The sequence below is a fragment of the Mytilus californianus genome, unplaced genomic scaffold (genome assembly GCF_021869535.1).
Source record: "Mytilus californianus isolate M0D057914Y unplaced genomic scaffold, xbMytCali1.0.p SCAF_3, whole genome shotgun sequence".
Lineage (NCBI taxonomy): Eukaryota > Metazoa > Mollusca > Bivalvia > Mytilida > Mytilidae > Mytilus > Mytilus californianus.
The window spans coordinates 114,695,852-114,720,277 of NW_026262679.1; the positions used below are offsets into that span (position 1 = coordinate 114,695,852).

The window sequence follows — 24,426 nt, forward strand, 5'->3', positions numbered from 1 at the left end:
CTTTTCTTGTAAAATATACTTTATTTAATTAAATTTTCAGACAATATATTGATTTTAAAATACTGACTGACTTTTCAAAGTTCAAAATGCAATAAAGCAATTGGAGTTAGAATATAGTAGTAGAACTATATTGTAAGTGGATGGATATGTGACCACTACTTTAGGATTTCATTTCGCGCGGTAGGCCCGAAAAGACGAAGAGGTCCTGTAACCCTATTTTAATGGATATAGTCATTTTAATACAATTCCCCTGAATTTTATGTGGTAGCTTAGAACAAATTTACGTGAGGTAAGCTGAGATTTTTTTTGTAGAAATTGCAAATAACTTAGTATACAGATACATTTTTTCCACAAACGCAACGGCTTTGTTTATGTATTTTTTAAGTGAACCTTTTTGCAAGTTCAGTAAAATAGAAACGACATGCAAAAGATTTATGCAAGTTTGTTTACACGTTTTTAATTTAAAAATAAAACTTACTGTATAGAAACATTTATTTATAGTTGACCTGCCGTTTCTATTGTAATGTTCAAAACCTGTACGGTATCTAAAAATATTATTGTTGACGAAAAAAAATATCTGTTGTATGGCATGTTTCGATTTGGTCAGTCAAATAAGAAATTCAACGGTTGCCACGAATAACTCTTAACACAAAATACGTCATTAGAAACCTATCTACTCCAGAAATTGTCTGCCCCCCCTTTTTTTATATGCCACGGAAGACACTGGAATTTGACCAATTTTTTGTTCTGAAACCATATAGATGACTCTATTTCTTGCACTTCCTGTAAATTTCCTGTTACAGTTAGAAAAATGATTGTTTGATGGCATCATTTATGCTGATAGATCTCTGGCTTCGGTCCACTGATGTAATCCATTCATTAAAAGATTACTCCAGATTGGAGTATGGCAGATGCTGGATTTTCAGAAAACTTCAACTTGGTTAGACAAATAGAAAATCCAGACATTTTTGCTACATCTAAAAAATTTTGACTTTGCATGTTTTCCATAGCGGTGGCGGACATGCATAACTGGGTCTGTTTGCCCAAAATCACATTCACACCCTTTTTTATATAATTTTTGTTGAATAAATTTTTGATCATATTTTTTACTTTTTAGTGTATTGCTTTTAATCAAAGATAATAAGATTTTATTGTTTTAAAAAGAAAAAATTTTTTTTAAAAAGGTACATGGAAACATATTTCTTTTAGTGTTTTGAGAATTATTTTGAAGAAATGAAAAATGAATATTGTCTTGATGATAAAAGGCCAAGCTCATTCATCTAAAAAAAAAAGGTTGAAGATATTAGATGGTCACCAAACTCGTCACAATCACAATACACCTTATTGCTATTTGGAAATCTGCGCCGCTTGAACTATTGACGTCATACAACAATCACTTTTCCATTGTGGCGTCAGATATTTTCTTTTATGATGTCAAAATTAAACGGGAACCTTTGTGATGTCCAGTAATGGCGGACAAATAGCGATGAGGTGTATGAAGCTTGATGCAAGCATAAACATAAACAGCTCACACAATCATTAAAAACATGCACTAGTCCAAATCAAAACGAGCACTAAAATATTTAGTAACTACACCAAAGCTACATTTTGTAGTTCTAACAATAATGAAAATTAGCTTTTTAAATACCAATTTACAGTAATCGTAAATTATTAACCATCTAATCACCAAAAAAATACATATTTATAAAAATTCAAGTTTTTTTATTCATGAAAATATAAATATTTTGATAAATACATTTTAATAATGTCTGATAATTCAAACTGTATTTGAATAGAAATTTGGTGCAAACGTGCAGGGTAGCCAGTACCAACAAACCCATCCAGGTATCAAATGCGTTGGTTATGAATGTGAAGGGTGCGAATGAACCAGATACTAGGATAGACTATTTCTGAGATAGCCCATTGTTGCAAAGCTAGACTTGGACATTCTTTATATGAGACAAAAAAAAAATTGTGGAAGTTGGGGCTTAGATGAGTTATTGAAATTTATTGCAGTTTAAAAAGCATTTTACATTTTATTCTGGCTTTGTCTTATGGAGTGTTTCAAATGTAGAGACTTTAGGGTAGAGTGGCAAAGTACAGTTAAAGACACTTGTGTGGTAATGGTTTTTACACAAGATTTTTCTTGTTTGATATATAAACAGCCCCTTTACTGAGTTTTCTTCTATCTGCAAAATACTTTTGGTTTGTGTTTTTAAGTAGCAAAAAACAAAGAATTACATAAAATATTTACTCTGTTATTTTTTAACCAAGTGTTAACTTCCTTCTTAGAGAAATATGTGAGGTTTCCGATACCTTATCCCCAAAAAATGTTTTTCACTTTGTCTTTTCTAATGACTCGGGTTAATCATAGCCCAGAAAGGATCATAAATAATAAAGTCTGATCTGATGAATTTGTTTTCAGAATGTTATATGGTAAGATTGTAGTAATCAAAAGAAGTGGTGCTGATGGAGCCCAGTTCCCTTTAACCACCAGTAACTGCTTGTTTGGAAGGTAAAATTATTGTACATTTCTCCTTAATACTCTACAAAAATAATGAATTTTATGTATCGAGGGATTGATAGTTTATTCATACATTTATCTGTATGTACACATGTGTTATCTCGGAATATAGAATTTATTTATCCAACTTTCAAGCTTACAAAAAATGCATGCTAAAAATTTCTCTGTTTTATGTCATGTACAAAGTATCGCAAGATCTTTTTTCTCAAGTTGAATTTCAAAGCCTTGTAAACTTATAATCATCCAAATGTTAGATACATGTATCAGTAACAATTATAATTTGGTTACATTTGCTTTTGGTCTATAATATGCTTCCATTTAAAAATAAACTTAATATATTCAGATCTTCTGTTCACATGCAGTCAGGGGTACTACTTGTACAAGTAATCTTTATTTACTTGAAGAAGTAAATAAAATATACTTATACAAGTTAATTATATTGTTTGAATAATCTCCCCTTAATTTTCTAAAAAATTTACTTGTATAAGTAAATTTTTTTACAATCCCACAAAAATTCTCAAGTTTTGAGATGAAAAATCATGCCTTTAACAATTTTTCTCAGGTTAGCTCATAATTTTTGATAAGAGTTCAATGTTTCATCTCATTAATTCAACAAAGAAACTGATTGAGCAAAGATCTTAAGTATTTGCGCAAGGCCTTCAAAAATTGCTCCTTGGGGGCTTGTAAATGAGCAGTGTTCTACAGATAACAGACAAATGAGATTTTCATTGTCCATGAAATTACACTTAAATGAATAGTAAAGACATCTGCAAAGGACAGACAATTCAAAATTCTGTTAGAGCAAAGAATTTCTAAGAATTCAAGAAAAGAAGATAGGATGACTTTTTTACTTGTATAAGTAAAAAAATCTGAATGTCTAAGGGACATAACTAGGCCAAAAAATAATTTACTTATACAAGTAAATAAAATACACTTGTATAAGTATCCTACAAATTTACTTATATAAGTATATTATAATTACTTCTTCAAGTAAATAAAAATTACTTGTACAAGTAGTACCCCTGACTGACATGTAATAGCTAAAATTGAAAATGAAGTTTTAATGTTTTTGTGCAAGGCTCTGGCTAAAATGTAAATGTTTTTGAATTACAAATGTACTTTGCTTCTGATGTTGGAAAGTGGGGATAGTTTCATATCTGTTCAAATTAAAGGGATGCTCCACAATTGAAATAAGCAGTTTTATATGGTAGTTTACAAGACATATTATGGTCAATAACTCAAAAAAGCTATAACTAATTTTCATAAAACTCAGTGAATTGTTTATATCTATTGACATAAGCTCCCTTTCAATTTTTATGAATTTTAGATTATACGTTTCCGAGGTTGTGGGATTTTCCAGTTTTCGGACAATAACTCAAAAATGCTTTGAGCAGTTTTCATGAAACTTGGTGACTGGTTTATATCTATAAAAATAGCTCCCTTTAGTTTCTTTTATAAATTTCTGATATGACATTGAGGAGTAATTGAACTTTATTCGTTGAAAAAGCGACGGGTGTATCATGAGCTCATGGCCCAGCTATTTATAATAAATTAATGAATGTTAGTTTATGTTTGATAGAATTGTTAAAAGTTATGCAAGGAATTTAAGCAAGTCAATTTCACTAAGATCTGTAGTTAATTTTATTGAAGGAGCAATGATTGTGACATAAGAATTCAGCTTCCAAATGTGTCAAGAGAGCACTGTAGAGTTAGTGTAGCAGACAATGGAGAGGTAAATATACTTGTCAATACAAATGTGTCTAGAGAGCACTGTAAAGTTAGTGTACCAGACAATGGAGAGGTAAATATACTTGTCAATACAAATGTGTCCAGAGAGCACTCAAGAGTTAGTGTAGCAGACAATGGAGGTAAATATACTTGTCAATACAAATGTGTCCAGAGAGCACTGTAAAGTTAGTGTATCAGACAATGGAGAGGTAAATATACTTGTCAATACAAATGTGTCCAGAGAGCATTGTAAAGTTAGTGTATCAGACAATGGAGAGGTAAATATACTTGTCAATACAAATGTGTCCAGAGAGCACTGTAAAGTTAGTGTAGCAGACAATGGAGAGGTAAATAATACTTGTCAACACATGTGTCCAGAGAGCACTGTAGAGTTAGTGTAGCAGACAATGGAGAGGTAAATAATACTTGTCAACACAAATGTGTCCAGAGAGCACTGTAGAGTTAGTGTAGCAGACAATGGAGAGGTAAATATACTTATCAACACAAATGTGTCCAGAGAGCAATGTAAAGTTAGTGTAGCAGACAATGGAGAGGTAAATATACTTGTCAATACAAATGTGTCCAGAGAGCACTGTAAAGTTAGTGTATCAGACAATGGAGAGGTAAATACTACTAATCAACACATGTACAAAAACTGGGAGATAATATAAATCAAAATCAGACAGAAAATTGGTCTTCAAAAATATGGATCACTTTCAGCAAATCTTGATAAAGGTTTAAATTAAGGGAGCAAATTTTGTACTGAAAGTCTTCAACCTTTGTAGACAGTATCAAGGTTGGGTTCTGTCAAGCAGATTTTAAAAAGGTCCAGTAATGATACACTGTACTGATACTTACTCGACTATTGAAGTGATTGGCCCAAGGCTCCATAAATAAGCACTTTATAAATTTAAACATATTGCATGAATTCATCAATTTTATGATTTTGAAGTTGGCACTGTTTTCCAGTTCATCAAAACTTTACATTATTGTATGGATTGATAGAAGGAAACTCACTTTCAATTTTTGTAATTTGACAGAAATTTACTTACACTGTTTTGGTGTTTACAGTTCTTAAATTGATTTTCTAGAAACTTCATATATTGTTGGAATTGGTGAACATAACTAACAGCTCATTTAAAAAAATTGATGCGGCCTCCGAGTTGTGGGACCATCAGATATATTATAAATAAAAAAACATTCTTTAGATATAATGCATTATTTAGCGATCAAATTGCTACAAACTTAAAACTGTTGTTAGGATTCGTGAATGTAGATTCACTTATGATTTTGAAATTTTTCTGGTTTGTCATTACAGAGTTATGAGACTTTTAACAGTCATATTTGACAAAATATTCATACCTTTAAGAGTATCCTCATGCAAAGTTTATTTTAAGGGCCATTTACTACATAATAGTAAATTTTTATATTCCAATTTAAATTCTTAAATGCTACAATTTCCTACATTTTCTATGTTATCCCAATCATGCTTTTCTATTTATTTTTAGGTTCATTTGACAAACCTGAGCACGGTCAATCCAATTACAGTCAACTCAAAATATATTGACACCACATTAAAACTTCATCATGGAGATGTGTTTACAATCATAGACAGATCTTTTCGCTTTGAAGTTCCTATTGTAACAGGGAAGTCCCCAATGAGAAGCCCTTTGAAGAATTCCATTATTACTCCAGTGAAAGGATCACCAAATAAGGGAATGGGTACACCTAAGGTAAGTTTTGATATTAATCTTCTTGAATTCAGAAACCATTCCATTGTTAGGATCAATAATCATGGGATTGACAACACATAAGTAAGATTTTTTAGTACTCTTGCTGTGTCTGCTTCAAACTGTTGTCTTTATGGTATCCATACATAATGACAAGCTCTTCAATTGTGTAGCCAAATATTAATAAGTTGGAGATCACTAATGAAAAAGCCAAATATTAAATGAACAAAACTGCAACAACTATAGAAATGATTTTGGACTGTTATCCTAGCAGATGTACAAATATAAAACATTTTATACTATATCCTAGCGGGATGGAAAAGCTTGCTTTAATTTACTAACCATCATGAGGGCTGTTCCAGAAAATACTATGTCCCCCAGGGGAAGGCAAACGGTCTTTTTTTCCATGGTTGGTCGTGTGAGGGAAGAAAATATTTACGTTGGTGGTACCCTTAGAGATAGATTTATATCTATAGGTAATGGTTATCTGGTAGTTAATAACATATAGGTGGTGGGTTAATCCCTTATGTGTGCATGTTTCCAGTGATGACATGATTTTGGCACAAATTGTTACTAGATAGTTGCAGAGATTATCTAAAACATGGTCGTATTTGAACTCTGTGTACTGAACAAACCGCTCGGTACAAAACAGTTGGAGTTGTTTCCCTTTACGTTGCATATAAAAATTACGAAATATTTTTTACTTTTAAACGAAGCGAATCAAGCGTTTTTTTGGTCTAAATAGTTGGTTTATTTATTAGATTCATGCAGATTGATATATGAAGATATAGAAATTAATTAATTGTTACATCCCATCTATTGATGGCGATAAACTCTTATACACACCCTTTTTTTACGGTTATTTCGTTTCGTTGAAATCTGATAAATTGGCACATGGTACAACAACAATCGGCAATCCTCGGGTGAATCTGCTACACTTTTACAGAATCGGCCGAGTTGTGATGTATGGGTACAACAACTGTCGCCTGGCATTCAGGCCCGATCTAGCTGCGCGTATACTGACAAGTTGAGCAAGGACCCCAGGCTACAACAACTGTTGTATTTTAGAATGACCCACCGTAATTTAATATCGATTCTGCATTTCATATTTAAGCAAGACCATTTAGAGTTATTTCCCTTGGAACGAAATCAAAATTTTATTGGCCGACATTTTTTGAAATTCGTAATTATGTCTGAACAGTTTTGAAGCGACAGAGTACAAATGCGATTCATGATTGAATCTCATAGGGACAAAATCAATTTGTAACTCTACGAATTTAAAATGTAGACAATTTAAAAGGGAACCAGGCGATCGTTTGAGTTATAATTTTACGATGCATGGGATGAAAATTACCACTGCCACTGGCACTGATTACGTAAAGAATCGCAAACAATCTGATGTTTGTTTATATTTTCTATTTATACTATTTGGTCGGTCGAGACGTCGAATTGGATGTGAATTTACGACGGCTTTCATACTGTTGTTATCTTAATAAAATTAAAGTTAAGAATATAGCTGATTTGTTTTGAATAGTACGAAAAATCAACGTTTCAATAAAAAAAAAAACAGATGGAAAAAAGATAAAAGCAGAAAATATATGTGTAGTAAGTCTTGCTATACAAATCTTTGGATACCCTAAAACTTAATTGTACAGTTATGAGCTAAGATAGCTTTGATTGGTATAATCATGCGAGGTCCAAAAGGCATTTAGCACTCCTTTTGTGCATCTTAAAAGCAATGCATCGCATATATGCTCTTTGTCATTGTCATGCATTAGTCCACTTTCACAACACATCGATCCTTAGACCATCAGTCTCAGTGATCCAGTATTAAAGTTTATAACTGGACTTATTGATTGAAATGAGGCAGTTCCACAATGAACATGATCAAGATTATATTAGCTGAGTCTAGTCCTATAATATAAGACTTCACAGATTCATATCATTTGCATTCAACGTTTTTTATCGGATATTTTTTTTTACTATCCAATGCAAAAAAAAATATCCGATAAAAAATGTTGAATGCAAACGATATGAACCTACGAAGTCTTATAGTATAGGACTAAGCTGAGTCTAGAAGTGATAATGTTATTACAAAAAGAAATTAAATTAACAACCTAATAGTAATATACATATCTTTATTTCTTACCAATGAATATGAAACAATGGTATATTCGATTAAATCCCTATCAATTACAGGGCCTTTATATCTATGCAAAGAGTGCCCTAAAAGTGTAGCCAATAGTGCTAAGAGTGCCTACTGAGAAATAATTACCCTGCCCTTTTCAAAAGCTGCAGGAAACACTGATAATAAAGGAACAACAAAAACTCACAAAAATATTAAATTTCTTGTCATAGAATCTCTTTATGGGGGCTTAGTGTTCTCTGTGTCTGTGTACTGTTTACTTTTGATTTTCATTGCAAAAAAAATCAATCCATGGGTGGTGGTCTTCAAAGATTGTTTTAAAGATTCCATAGGTTGTTGGTGTTGACATAATCTAAATTATATAGGTGGTGGTGGTATAATTATTGATTTCTATAGGTGTGGAACAGCCCTGAACAATTTATGTTATCATTCTAAAAATCTTATTGGATTTATGCTTTTGAGGATAACAATTCTGCAGAAAAGATTTTTTCATGTTTCTTGTGCTCATGTTCATTTTTTGATTTTTGTGCACATGAAATTGCATTTTCAGTTTTTTATGGAAAAAACGTTAAGCATTTCTTTATTCTGTAATTCATGAAAAAAAAAATTTTTGTTATGAGGACCATCTTTTTGTCCAGTCCCAAACAATCTAAATAAGCATACCAACACTCAAAGTGATCTGTGGTCTAGCATGGCAAGAGCTTTGCGAATGTGCATTGCGTACATAGTCAAATATTATGGACATTCATACATAGTTAAGCATTAGAAACCTGTGTCCTTTTGTCAATGCCAGGCGAAACCCAAGTGTTGGACCTCACTTGATATAAGAACATTCAGAAAACATTTAAATGCAAAAAATCTATCTGTCGAAAGATTGCGGCTATATGAAAATAATTTGGAAGACAGAAATGAGTGAATAAAAACAAAACCGATTACATTTGTATAGCCATACAACCTAACATCAAGAACAAAAGTTGTAACTTTAATGCCAATATGAACACACTTATTTTAAAAAAAAAATATCAACATACATTAACGTACATGTTAGAAATTACCATTCCTACACCTATCATATAACACGATAATTTTTCCTGCCCAAAAAAATTCATACGCTTTCCAACCGTAACGTGAGAAGACAATTCCCGTTACACTACGTGCCTCCGAAATTAGGAATAAAATAAGTCTAGATAAATCAACAAAACAGTTGGACAGAATTCAAATTCTCCTTAATTGTTATTCAATAAGTAATATGTCCTAACATTTTCCACCTATTAAAGGCTGGCAAGCTTGTGTTCATGCAGCATACAATGTTTAAAATGAGGAATCGCACACCTTACAAAATTAAATGTTCCATAATGTAAAGTGAAATCATTTAAATTTAATGTTGGAAAAAATTTGTCATATATTGGAAAATACACTTTTCCCTTAGTATATAGAAATTTTCAAACCAGAAAGGCGATTTTTTTATTTATGTGGTTACATAGCCTACATCTATATACTCTTTCAAGTAAAAATAAATACTGAGTATTAAAAAATATTCTTTCATTTTCAGAATGTTGATATGAACGAGACCTTAGCTTTGAAGCCATTATCACCCAGTAACAGAAAAAGTATAGGAGGATCATCAATTAAGAAAACTCCAGCTGGTCGTACACTTACTCCCCAGCCAGCTAAAACAATTAAACCAAATTCTCCAAGACATAATTCTACTCCAGCAAACTTGAAGAATACAATGAAAATACTTACACCAAAATCCAAACCTCCACATCCGTCTGAAGGTGTAGACAGCAGTAGTAAAAGAAAGAAACCGAGAGTACAGTCGCCATCTCCAGTTAGAGGCTGTGCCAAGAAAGTTCATGTATCAAGAGCAGATGGTAGAGTAAATACTCCTGCAACATCTCCTGCTAGAAAATCTTTGCCTGATTCAAAGTCAAATAAAACACCAGGAAGAACTCCAAAGACAAAAACTCCTTCTAAATCACCAGCGAAATCTGTCCTAGAAAATGCTGCCGCTAGGACTCCTGCAAGGAATAAGACACCTGCAAAATCTGAGACAAAGACTCCAAAAACACAAACCTCTGCCAAGTCATCTGCTAAACCACTTTCACCAGATGTGGTAACTCAAGCTAAAACTCCAAGATCAAAAACACCAGCAAAGTCACCTGTAAGATCAGTATCACCAGCTGCTAAAACTCCAAGGTCAAAAACACCAGCAAAGTCACCTGTAAGATCAGTATCACCAGCTGCTAAAACTCCAAGGTCAAAAACACCAGCAAAGTCACCCGTAAGATCAGTATCACCAGCTGCTAAAACTCCAAGATCAAAAACACCAGCAAAGTCACCTGTAAGATCAGTGTCACCAGATGCTAAAACTCCAAGGTCGAAAACACCAGCAAAGTCACCTGCAAGAGTAGTCTCCTCAGTTATCAAGGCACCTGTAAAATCACCTAGGAGAAAATCTTCAGATGCCAAAAGTCCAATTGCAAAAACACCAGCAAAGTCACCTAGTAAATTAGTTTCACCAGCTGCAAAGACTATTGCTGCAAAAACACCAGCCAAGTCACCTGGTAGATCAGTCTCACTAACTGCTAAGACCCCTGCTGCAAAAACACCTGCAAAGTCACCTGCTAGATCAATCTCACCAGCTGCTAAGACCCCTGCTGCAAAAACACCAGCCAAGTCATCTGCCAGGTCAATCTCACCAGCTGCTAAGACCCCTGCAGCTAAAACACCAGCAAAGTCACCTGCAAGGTCAGTCTCACCAGCTGCTAAAACATCAGTAAAGTCACCTGGTAGGTCAGTCTCACCAGCTGCTAAAACACCAGCAAAGTCACCTGGTAGATCAGTCTCACCAGCTGCCAAGACTCCTGTTACAAAAACCCCAGCAAAGTCACCTGGTAAATCAGTTTCACCAGCTGCCAAGACACCTGTTACAAAAACAACTGGTAGGTCAGTCTCACCAGCTGCTAAAACACCAGCAAAGTCACCTGCTAGATCAGTATCACCAGCTGCAAAAACACCAGCCAAGTCACCAGTAAGATCAGTCTCACCAGCTGTTAAGACTCCTCTTGCAAAATTGCCAGCCAAGTCACCTGGTAGATCAGTCTCACCAGCTATCAAGACTCTTGCAAAAACACCAGCCAAGTCACCTGGTAGATCAGTTTCACCAGCTGCAAAAACATCTACCAAGTCACCTGCAAGATCAGTCTCACCAGCTGTTAAGACTCCTGTTGCAAAAACAGCTGCTAGATCAGTATCACCGGCTGCAAAGACACCAGCCAAGTCACCTGTAAGATCAGTCTCACCAGCTGTTAAGACTCCTGTTGCAAAATCGCCAACCAAGTCACCTGTAAGATCAGTATCACCTTCAAGGTCAACCTCACCAGCTGCAAAGACTCCTGCTAGAAAAACACCAGCCAAGTCACCTGCAAGTTCAGTTTCACCAGCTGCTAAGTCTCCTGTTTCAAAATCACCAGCTAGATCACCTGCAAGGTTAACCTCACCAGCTGCCAAGACTCCAGTTGAAAAAAAGCAAACAAAATCACCGAAAACATCTTCACCAAATGCTAAAACTCCTGGCAAGTCTCAGTCTCCAGTGATGAACACAACACCTAGGTCAAGGTCATTGTCACCTGCAGAAAAATCAACAGGTATTAAATAAGACACTTGGACTATCTATATGTTTATTCTAAAGGGGGAAATTAAAGTTGGCCAAGCTTTAGTGACAACATTGGGCTAAAAATAAATTTAAATTTGATGTTGCCCACCTAAAAATCAGCCTACCAGAAAAATTTGACACAAATCCTTTTAATATTTTTTCCTGCGCCAACCCTATGACTCATTTGTAGGCAACATCAGACAAACAATATTTTAAGGGTGGCCTTGTATATTCTATGTAAATTGCCAATTATTAATTGGGAAGTTCTTAAATCAATGATAGGAAAGAAAATTTATCAAAATATTCAGTCCAACTAAGAATAATTTAAAAGAATAACCTAAACCATTAGGATTTTAGCTTATTTCATATATTTCATCACTTTTTACATCGGATGACTGTGAGGGCATTCCGGTGTTTTGTAGCCACAGACATTTCTACCCGTGTGACTTTCGTTTTTGACTGATAACCGAACACAAAATAACATAGATAAATGATATGAAAATGTATTTTCGTGAAAAATATATATATATATCAATAACAAATCAAGTATACCGAAAATTTGAGTTAACGCATGCGGAAGAATATTTCAAGAACGTTTTGCAAGAAAATATGAATGCCTACTCAAATCCAATCAATTAGAAAAATTGAATTATTACAGAAGAGTGTCCACCATGCACTTGCACTGCACTATTATTAGAATAGTATGATATACAAATGGATGAAAATTATATATACATGTAACTGTTATATACAAATATTAATATAATATATAACAAACCAGAGTATACCGATTTGTATCACTACAATATAATAGCTATTACGGTGAGGTTGAATTCCCTGTCATTTATTCATCATCCACGCACTAACTTGTCTCTGAAAAAAATATATCTATGTACCTTAACCTCACGTTCAGGTATAGAGATTTTTTTATTGCTTTTGGTGCTAACATAATCTTTTATCTATACATATATATTAAATGCATAGAAAGATCATAATAAATAAGTTTGAAATAGGTTTAAACTTCATTTAAAACATCACATTTAATAATATAATTCTAACTTATTTCATTTGAATGTTGAATAAAAATAAGTAGTCCTGTGTCATATGGTAATGTTTTTTTCATTATTGAGTTCTTCTGGCACATCTTTGATTGTTTCTCTTAAATTTATTCATAACTTTTTAAAGACTTGACAAGTTAGAGCGTGGCATTTTGTATAGACACCTGTATATTGCCCTCAAGATGTCTTTTGGTTATTTTTGTTGTTGGGTTGCTGTCTCATCAACACACACCTCGCATCTTTTCTATTTATATGGAAGATTCAAAACGTAAAGCATTTTTTTATTTAAAGTTTTAAGAAAATAAGATCAAATGGTGAAATCGAAATGTCTAGTATCCAGCTATAGAATAGAAAAGAAAAAATATCTGAACATGAATTATTCTGTAATGTTCCTAATAATTTAGAGGTTTGTTCCTTACTGAAAAGCAAGTCTCCATGTAAAATAAAATCATTAATAATTTATAGATTAAAAAGTATTTCCCATTGATGATAACTGTAATTTTGACATATTTTTCAGCAAAGAAGACCCCAAAATCCATCAACAGAAGAAAGGTAAAGCTTGTTAAAAGAACACATTTTTTTGTGACTTTTTTCTATTTTTACATGTCTTTTTTGTTAAGTCTGTGAGAAGCTTTTTCATGATCAAGACACTATCCAGGGGCAATATTTCCATTCTGTCACATTGCAACTAATAAGGAAAGCTTATGTTTACATTTTCTTAACACCTTTCATATGATATTAACTTCAAAAAATAAAAACTAATTCAACAAATTCAGATAATCACTTTATGGATAAAACTGGAATTTAGAAGCCCCTCGGATTTTTTTTTATGATTTTGTAGCTGTATTTATGTTTATTCATACAAGGCTGGGATTAATTATAATTATAATATTTGTTAAAAGACTATGCCAGCAGGCAGTCCTTATCATCCACCAACAGAAGACCTAAGGACAGAGTTGTCTGAAGTAAGGAGAAGATCACAGCCATTGATTACAGAAAGCCCTGCAGGTAATTTATGTAATCTACAAGCAGGAAGTATAAACATTGATATATTCAAAGGACAGGATTTTAATAATGATTAACAAAGATTTTAATTGTGTTACTCGAGCAAGTAAAGCTATTTCTGTTGGTAAGGAATATTATGTAGGTTTGGGGGAATGCTGATTTTAAAAAGTACATTGGGAAAATGCAGATTAGAAAAAGTATAGAGTATTAAAGGAGTTGGTTCATTAACTCATAGTTTTGGCTCTAAACATCAGAATTTTTTTTACTTGATAATGTGATCATTTGATCGAAATGTCCAATTGGTTCAGCTTAAACGTGTAGTTGATCACATGATTCTGTCATTTGATATGACCATTTTTATGGGACACTCTTGCCACTACAACACATTGTGACACCATTCAATTCCTCATTTATGCAGCACATTGGGCAAATTAGTCCCCTGCCAACAAAGTTGTAGGGGACTTTAGGTTTGCACTCCATCCGTCAGTCCGGACAAATCAGTTTTCCACACTTTTTGACCTCGTGCTTGAAGATATTGATTTTATATTTGGTATATTATTTTATCATGACATGTTACAGATAAATTTTGAATTTTGTTCCGGTCTGATGATTTTGTGCAGAGTTATGGTCCTTGGACTAAGAAAAATCAATCAAATAATCAGTTTTCCGCTTTTTTTTTCGTCATGTTTGAAAATATTGATTTGATAATTGGTATATAGTTTTATCATAACAAGTTACAGATCACTTTAGCATTTTGTTCCAGTATAATGAATTTTTAACTGGTAGGGGAGTATGTATTGCCATGCAATACTCTCAGAGTGTTTGTTATATTTTCACTGGTATGACAGCATTGTTCTTTAAGTTCAACTGCAAGCCTAAAGCTGAAAATCAAGAAAAAAATCAAAAACTTGATTTTGACAAATGGCTGCTAATGGAGATATAGTTAAATGTTATACCTGATTCTTGTCAGGAACTTTGCTAAATTTGACATTTCCGCAATCCAACTTCACTTTGCCTCAACCAAATGTTATAAAACTCTTACACAATGCTTATAACCTCCAAACACAGATTAAGTTCAAATTTGGGTGGCATCAATTGCCATTTTCCAGGTATGTCCCTTTGTAAATTGAAAATGAAAAATGAATTTGCCATATATTTAGGATTCTTCATTTATTTTAGCAGGATGCAGTAAACTCCTAATTTTTAGTTCACCTGGCCCAAAGGGCCAAGTGAGCTTTTCTCATCACTTGGCGTCCGTCGTCGGCGTTAACTTTTTACATTTTGAACTTCTTCTAGAGAACCACTGAATGGAATGAAACCAAACATGGAATGAATGTTCCTTATGAGGTGCTGACCAAGTGTTGTTACTTTGTAGCCTATCCATCATCCAAGATGGCCGCCAGCGGGGAACTTAGTTTAACATAGGACCCTATGGGAAATGCATACAAATGACTTCTTTTAGAGAACCACTGAATGGAATGAAACCAAACATGGCATGAATGTTCCTTATGAGGTGCTCACCAAGTGTTGTTACTTTGTAGCCGATCCATCATCCAAGATGGCCGCCAGCGGGGGACTTAGTTTAACATAGGACCCTATGGGAAATGCATACAAATGACTTCTTTTAGAGAACCACTGAATGGAATAAAACCAAACATGGCATGAATGTTCCTTATGAGGTGCTGACCATGTGTTGTTACTTTGTAGCCGATCCATCATCCAAGATGGCTGCCATCGGGGAACTTAGTTTAACATAGGACCCTATGGGAAATACATACAAATGTCTTCTTTTAGAAAACCAATGAATGGAATGAAACCAAACATGGCATGAATGTTCCTTATGAGGTGCTGACCAAGTGTTGTTACTTTGTAGCCGATCCATCATCCAAGATGGCCGCCAGCGGGGGACTTAGTTTAACATAGGACCCTATGGGAAATGCATACAAATGACTTCTTTTAGAGAACCACTGAATGGAATAAAACCAAACATGGCATGAATGTTCCTTATGAGGTGCTGACCATGTGTTGTTACTTTGTAGCCGATCCATCATCCAAGATGGCTGCCATCGGGGAACTTAGTTTAACATAGGACCCTATGGGAAATACATACAAATGTCTTCTTTTAGAAAACCACTGAATGGAATGAAACCAAACATGGCATGAATGTTCCTTATGAGGTGCTGACCAAGTGTTGTTACTTTGTAGCCGATCCATTATCCAAGATGGCCGCCAGCGGAGGACTTAGTTTAACATAGGACCCTATGGGAAATACATACAAATGTCTTCTTTTAGAGAACCACTGAATGGAATGAAACCAAACATGGCATGAATGTTCCTTATGAGGTGCTGACCAAGTGTTGTTACTTTGCAGTCGGTCCATCATCCAAGATGGCCGACAGCAGGGGACTTAGTTTAACATAGGACCTATGGGAAATACATACAAATGTCTTCTTTTAGAGAACCAGTGAATGGAATGAAACCAAACATGGCATGAATGTTCCTTATGAGATGTTGACCAAGTGTTGTTACTTTGTAGCCGATCCATCATCCAAGATGGCCGCCAGCGGGGGACTTAGTTTTACATAGGACCCTTTGGGAAATACATAAAAATGTCTTCTTTTAGAGAACCAATAAATGGAATGGAACCAAAAATGGCATGAATATTCCTTATGAGATGTTGACCAAGTGTTGTTACTTTGCAGTCGGTCCATCATCCAAGATGGCCGCCAGCAGGGGACTTGGTTTAACATAGGACCCTATGGAAAATACATACAAATGTCTTCTTTTAGAGAACAACTGAATGGAATGAAACAAAACATGGCATGAATGTTCCTTATAAGGTGCTGACCAAGTGTTGTAACTTTGCAGTCGGTCCATCATCCAGGATGGCCGACAGCGGGGGACTTAGTTTAACATTGGACCCTATGGAAAATACATACAAATGTCTTCTCTTAGAGAACCAGTGAATGGAATGAAACCAAACATGGCATGAATGTTCCTTATAAGGTGCTGACCAAGTGTTGTTACTTTGCAGCCGATCCATCATCCAAGATGGCTACCAGTGGGTGACTTAGTTTAACATAGGACCCTACTGGAAATACATACAAAATGTCTTCTTTTAGAGAACCTCTGAATGGAATGGAACCAAACATGGCATGAATGTTCCTTATGAGGTGTTGACCAAGTGTTGTTTCTTCGCAGCCAATCCATCATCCAAGATGGCCGCCAGCGGGGGACTTAGTTTAACATAGGACCCTATGGGAAATACATACAAATGTCCTCTTTTAGAGAACCACTGAATGGAATGAAACCAAACATGGCATGAATGTTCCTAATGAGGTGCTGACCAAGTGTTGTTACTTTGCAGTCGGTCCATCATCCAAGATGGCCGCCAGCGGGGGACTTAGTTTAACATAGGACCCTATGGGAAATACATACAATTGTCTTCTTTTAGAGAACCACTGAATGGAATGGAACCAAACATGGCATGAATGTTCCTTATGAGTTGCTGACCAAGTGTTGTTACTTTGCAGTCGATTTACTGTTCAAGATGGCCACCAGGATATTTTATTAAATAACGGGACCAATATTAATCAAAATTTGGCCTCAATCCTTATTTGGGTATCTGTTATGATTTTTATCTATCTTTACATGATTTCTAAAACCAAAGTAGAGTCAGGTGAGCGACACAGGCTCTTGAGAGCCTCTAGTTTGTCTTATTTAAGAGAAAATAGAAATTGATTTTTGAACTGGAAAAAAATGAAATATAATGTTACATGTTTACACTATTTGTAAGCAATACATGTTTTTTGTTGCAGCATCTCCAAAAGTAAAAAGTGGGAGTAAAAGGAAATCTACCAAAAGTATTGGCCCAGATGCCAAAAAGAAGAGAATTTCATTTGGTCCATCATTAAGTCCAGAAATGTTTGATAAAAAACTGCCACCAATAACCCCAGTAAGAAAAGGTACAACACCAAGGAGATTGTCTGAGCCATTTAGTGTTTTATCACCAAAATCATTATTAAAAAGAAAGTCACTGGCTATTTTTAGAAAAGAGTCTACAATCACTGAGGAAAGTCCTAGTAAGGAGTCGCCAGTAAAGAGTGCAAAATCAACTCCTGCAAGAAAATCTCCTAAAACACCAACCAGAAAGTCGCCTGTAAAGTCTCCGAAATCTACACCAGTGACAACCAAATCTCCAAGAACAACACCTGCAAAAGGAAAGAGTCTTCGATCTCCAAAATCACAGAAGAGTACACCTACAACAAGCCCAAAGAGAGTTAAACGCCTGTCGACATCTTTATCTGAAGAAAAATTAAATGCAGACATTAGTTATACAGGTATCGAAGAGTTAATGAAAACCCCAAAGGTTGCAACAAGTACTCCTAAAGCAGGAAAGGCCTCTAGTGGACAGCCTAGACGTGCAAGCACTGGTGCTCTTAACCTGACTGGAGTGAAGAGACTTATGAAAACTCCCAAAAATAAATTGGATGATGTTAGCTTTACTGGGTTATCAGCGATTATGAAAACACCTGAAGCAGAAGGACAAGAGGTAAAGAAAGTCACACCAAAGTCAACAAGAAAATCAATTCAAGGAAAGAGAAATCCCTCGCCAAAATCAACAAAAAAAGCTACACCAGCTAAAAGAACTCCAACGCCACGCAAACCAAGTCCAAAATCATTGAAGAAAACTCCTAGATCACATAAGAAGTCCCCACCATCAACAATTAGAAATGCTGTGGCTATCAGGGCAATACATGGAAAAATGAAAACACCTAAACTTCCAACTAATCTTTGGTCTGAAATTGTCAAGAAAGGCATTGCTGAAAAAGGAGTAGCCAGACGACAATCTGCAAAGAAACCTCTGCCAGTTGTGCAGAAGAGAGACAAAACACCAAAAAGTATAAAGAAGGTATGTAAACTCGTAGGGCTTGTTACCTCCTTATGTGGTATACATCAATGTCCCAGGTTAGGGGAGGGTTGAGAGCTCAGACATGTTTAACCCCATCATATTTTTTGTGTCAGTACCAAGTCCAGAAGCTATAGTTCAGTGGTGGTTGTTGGTTCATGTCTGTCATATTTGTTTTTTGTAGACTGTTTTGTTATAAATTATGCCTTTAATTTTCTCATTTGAATTGTTTCACATTTTTTATGTCCGGGCATTTTATAGCCAACTATATGGTATTGTTTTTTTCTCATTGTTTAGGGCCCTTATTGTGCCCTATAATTGCTTACATCCTGGTGGATAGTTGTCTCATTGGCAATGATTCCACAACTCCTTATTTTTATAATGATTGGCTTTGTAAGGATGGAAATAACATGATTTGTGGGGTCTCTACTTTTACCATTGAAAGTCCAATAATATTGATATGATATACCCCAGCTCTGCTATGGTTTTGTTTTTTAAAAAAATCATAATACAGGTACATGTGATTGTGTTAAAGTTCAACAAACCTCTGGCTGTCTGAGGTCATTTCTAAAAGATGTGTTTTTCTTATTTATTATGAGCAAATTTTATTTTTTTTTCAAAAGAATGTTTTGGATTTTAATAGAGCACTGAACCCTATCAGTTTTCACTTGCAAGTTAAACTGAAGGTAGTTAATTTATAAATTCAAATAGTACCGTTCCCGATTTAAGAATTCCCTGCAGGTGGCAGAAATTAAATGGTTGTGATTTTTGACTAGATATTCAATATAGAAGGTTAAAAATTATAGCAACTAAATTTTGTAGAAGATGCCCCCAAAGACTCCAAGAACAAAAGCTGCATCTAAAGCACCAACAACAGGACATGCTGACTCACCAGCTACTATAGTTATTCACAAGAAGTTAACATCCACTCCTGCTTTATTACCCAGAAAGGGAAGGAAAAGCATTGGTGTAAGAAAGGTATGTGTATCAAAGTACAGATTAATTTTTATACCCTCTACATTTTAAGCAGTAGATATTTTTTTTCATTGGGGGGGGGGGGGGGAGGGTAATTGATCTTTACATCCAACTTTGACACAACTTCTGCTCCTATAACACTTGACAGAATTATGAAACTTTCAAATGATGTACATCATTAGCACCTCCTAAAACTATTAAATCAGAACTTCATGCAACTACTTAGAATATTCACCATATAATGCCATTATGCAACACTCTTTTTCAATTTTGATAGGCATTATTGGAGGGGGTTGTTTCAACTATCAAATCACAGACATTTCATATTCATTTTGATTCTGCAACACCTTTAGATGCTTATTAAAATATATTGAAACATTCTCAGAATCTTAAAACACTTTTGTCTAAATGTTTGAGATTTTTAAGGTAAGCAATAATTGTAGGATTTAACTGTAAAACTTTATTCTGACTGTGTTTGAAAAATTGAGTCCCTAGAGCCAAAATTTTCCAAAATTTTCATTTATAATGTTCAACTATCAGTTTACATTCAGACAGTATATATAACACTGAAATATCAGATTTACTTTAATATACAATTCTAGCATGTATTTGAAGAGTTATGACTATTCCTAGAGAGCACATGTTCAAAAACACATCAATGTATGCCTATTGGTGTTTCAACTAGTTCAGGGCTTTGGAATTTTTTTGAAAATGCACTTACCCATGGGAAACTTATCTTACAATTCTACTTTCCCGCATCAGTTTTCAAAGTCTGAAAAAAAGCTTGATTACATTACTGTTTAAGTCTAATAATTTCCGTTTCTATGATGAATCGGCGGAGATAAAATATGGCTTCATGACCTCCATTACTGTTTACTGATAATAACTAACTGCCGCTGTAAACTCAAGGAAACAAGTGATTACTTCAGGCTCAAGCCTACCAGTATGAACTTTACTTATTTAGTTGAGTAAAATCATCAAAAATGTAGGTCACAAATTCACATAGTGTTTAAGACAAGTAAAATAATCAAATGTTGACAAATTCACATTGTATTGCAGGCAAAACCAAAATCTACTTCAAGACTATCCGGTATAGCTGACATTTTTAGGACTCCAAGTCCAGCAAGTTCTCCTGAGAGAACAGGAACACCACACTCACTCTATTCTGATCTGCCAGAAACACCCATTGGTCCTGGGGAAATGTTGGTATCACCAATGTCTTCAACAAAAAGAAAGTCTGTCCCTACACCGAAGTTAGTTGGACTAAAACAGTTGTTAACTACACCAAAACAGAGAAAGTCACCAGCTAGTCCTTCAGGTGTAAAGGAAATGTTTAAGGTATGTACACTAAGATATTTTTAAACGGATTGATAAGTTCTTTGCAGTCAATGGGTTAAAAGATAGCACTGATAACCTATGGAAAGTTCTTATGATGTATCCATGTGGAAGTATCCACTGTACACGGATTGAAGCAGTATCATATATGCCATGTAACAAGTTACCAAATACAATATTTTTTAAGGTATTTTATTAAATATTTAATTCTTGCAAATTAGCATTCGTTTTACTTGGTTGACAGTAAATTATTTTAAATACTTAACATTTTTGTAAGGTGTATCTTTTTTATTTAAAATGTGTGATTGTTTTTTTAGACACCTAAATCTGTCACTCCAAAACTCAAAGCATCAAAAAGCACACTTAAAAAGTCTACAGCTAAAAAGTCACCAGTAGTTACCAAGTCTCCTGTTGTCAGGTGAGTAGTATTGAAGTCTTTCATGATAGTTTAATAGAAAATAACATATCTAATGATTATCAAAAACATGGTAAAGACATCATAAAACAGTAATTATGTATAAAACATGAAAGTATACCAATCATTTTGATTATATCAAAACATGTATTGCAGATGCCATTTAATATACACCAAAACAGTGAGTCAACAGCAAATCCATTTATAGGTGTATAGGAAGTATTTAATCTCTGATTTTATATATACTTCTTGTCAATGTTGAACTGAATCATTCAAGATATCCCAGTTACAATTTCTGTTTTTTGCAGTGTTGTCGATTGTGTCATGCATAATTTCATTTGACAATATTTGGAGTTCAGTCCTCAAAACACCTGAGGAAATGGCTGCTTAATTTCTTGAATATAATTAACAGAAACAATGCGCAAAACGAAAAGGAAAACTTTGGAAAACTGGTGTTCAACTTTTTCTGAAAAACTGAATTGAAATTATTTACCATAAATTGTATAATTGGTTGATTTATAAACTTTTCCTCCTAAAACAATAAAGCCAAATATTTTAAATCTTTTTAGGAATGTTTGAAAAATTGTCCTCAGCAATTCTTTATTCTGATTGTAAAATTGATTATTCGTCAATGAAACTACAAATTTATTTCGTATTATTTTCCAATGAAACTAGGAAGCCAAATCCTTGTATATTTCATAGGAATGATATATGATATTTAAAGAACCCTTATTTCATTATTTTTGTATGGCATACATGGCAGTAATGATGCCACATAGCTTCCACTAAAGGCTTCGGGAAATCACATGTGCATCTTTTTTTTTTTACTCAAAATACATGGTTAGTCTGAACTAAACTGTTTCCTAGGCACAACAAGCTCAATACCCAAAAGTTGAAAGTTCATGTGTTTACTTGGTATTTCTTATGCATTTAACAAAATGTGAATTTATAAGCAAATTAATGGTCAAGTTGTGATGTACAATTGTCTTTTTCAGACATGGCAGAAAAAGACTTAACCCTGCATCCCCAGATGTTCTAGAAACTGAGTTGGAGAGACCAGCTAAACGAGCAAAAAGAGGTGCAGTTAAAAAGACTCCAGTAAAATCCCCCAAGAAGGTTGCAGAAACAGTAACAGAGGTTTCATCTAAGAAAACACGACGAGGTGCAGTTAAAAAATCACCTGTTAAAAGTGCTACAAAGTTGACACCTGCCAAGGCCTCAAGGTACAGTTTATCAATAAACTAAAAAAAATCACCTGTTAAAGCTGCTACAAAGTCGACACCTGCCAAGGCCTCAATGATGGTTTATCCATTAAATAATCACCTGTTAAAATTGGAACAAAATCAATATCTGCTAAGGCCTCAAGGTATGGTTTATTAAATTAACTAAACAATCACCTGTTAAAACTGCTATAATGTCGACACCTGCCAAGGCCTCAAGGTACGGTTTATCAATAAACTAAAAAATACAGCATTAGATGGATGACTGGAAAAAAGTTAATTGGCTTTACAGACTGCAATTGATTTAGTCCTCTTGTGTCAAAAAATAAAAAACATGGACATATTACCTTTGATTAATAAAAGTATTGATAGGAGATATAAGTGACAACTATTATCCAATGTATCACAATTTGATACCAAAACCCACTCAAAGACAATATTCACAAGTATTAGGTGATGCTTGCTATAGTTAAGTCATATATACTTTTCTCAATAACAGATTTGGAAGTTCATTTGTCGAGAAGTTTGCTTAATTTATTGAAAAATAACAATAGGTTCTTGAATTTCATAAATATCAATTTAATATAGAACAGCAAGCCCTAGTAGGTGGTGCCTTTGATATACAGCTGGAATTGTTGAATATTATTTATACAAAATATGACTTCTGTGATAAAATTGTACTGGTTTTATTGTCATTTCAGAGGTAAATCCAAAGTAACTGTTTCAAAGGAAGTAGTAGCTGGTAAGTGTTAAGTTGTTCATGTGTCTATTGTAACCAACAAAAAAGCATGATTATTTTACTTTCTTAGCTATTGTATAGTATATATTATAAAATTTGTAAGGGGTTCCGCAGAACCCTGTGTCTCCCCTACAATTGCTGCTGTCAGTGTAAAAGTGTAATATTGTTGACTTAAAAAGTGAGTCCATTTATCAGTAAAATACAGAATGTTAAAAAAGATTCAAACTTTCTTTTATATGCTATTTCTTGACTTGAAGATTAGCTTCTGTCCAAGTTTCATAATCCATGAATGTTAACAAACTTATGTCAAAACAATTTAATCCTAGACTGTCAGTAAATGATAACTGAAAAAAGTCATTTATCAGAAAAATACTCAAAATGAAAATATATTTTCAAAAGTGTGCTTCAGACATTATCTCTAAATCATAAAAAAGTTTCATCAAATTCTATGAAGGTTTAACAAAGTATTTGATGTGTAACAAACTTTATCCCCAGACTGTATTTGTTTAATGTAAAAAATACTAAGTCCATTAATCAGTAAAATACAGAAAAAACGAAAATAAATATTTTCAAAATTTTGCTCTGGATACTGTATTTTGGTCATAAAAATTTCCATGAAGGTTTTGACAAAGTTATTGATGACTGCAAAACTTTAACCTTGACTGAATATGAATGTTAAATGTAAGTCAATTTATCAGTAAAATAGGGAAAAATGAAAATAAATGTTTTCACAATTTTGCTCTGGATACTATATTTTGGTCATAAGGAAGCTTCTGTCCAAATTTCATCTAATTCAATATAGGTTTGACAAAAGTTATTGATGTCCAAAAACTTGAACCACAGACTGAACCTTGATGTTGACGCCGCCAACAACAATGCAGGATTGCTTTGTCTCACTTTAACGAAGTAAATTTGCAGGCTCGACAAAAATGACTATTGGCACATGATGCACAAAACTATACTATAACATCAAACCTTATAAAA

At 34.1% G+C, this 24,426-nt stretch overlaps 1 protein-coding gene and 1 long non-coding RNA gene across 3 annotated transcripts in view; both read left to right on the top strand.

The window, feature by feature from the left end:
- The first annotated feature begins 172 nt into the window (after positions 1–172).
- LOC127735883 (mucin-2-like) overlaps positions 173–24,426 on the top strand; it is a 28,123-nt gene continuing 3,869 nt past the window's right edge. Inside the window, exons 1-14 of one of the 2 annotated variants that reach the window (XM_052246287.1) lie at positions 173–289; positions 2,426–2,515; positions 4,175–4,256; positions 5,761–5,985; positions 9,681–10,387; positions 10,508–11,778; positions 13,362–13,396; positions 13,747–13,852; positions 17,668–18,761; positions 19,581–19,736; positions 20,793–21,071; positions 21,386–21,486; positions 22,479–22,706; positions 23,405–23,445. In XM_052246287.1, coding sequence (XP_052102247.1) covers positions 2,427–2,515; positions 4,175–4,256; positions 5,761–5,985; positions 9,681–10,387; positions 10,508–11,778; positions 13,362–13,396; positions 13,747–13,852; positions 17,668–18,761; positions 19,581–19,736; positions 20,793–21,071; positions 21,386–21,486; positions 22,479–22,706; positions 23,405–23,445 — 4,414 coding nt within the window. In that variant the 5' untranslated portion in view covers positions 173–289; position 2,426. The remainder of the gene's footprint in view (positions 290–2,425; positions 2,516–4,174; positions 4,257–5,760; positions 5,986–9,680; positions 10,388–10,507; positions 11,779–13,361; positions 13,397–13,746; positions 13,853–17,667; positions 18,762–19,580; positions 19,737–20,792; positions 21,072–21,385; positions 21,487–22,478; positions 22,707–23,404; positions 23,446–24,426) is intronic. The other variant, XM_052246288.1, reaches the window with a different exon arrangement.
- Positions 15,770–17,562, top strand: LOC127735884 (uncharacterized). Its single transcript, XR_007998637.1, has 2 exons — positions 15,770–16,192; positions 16,524–17,562. It is a non-coding gene; the product is annotated as an uncharacterized LOC127735884 (long non-coding RNA).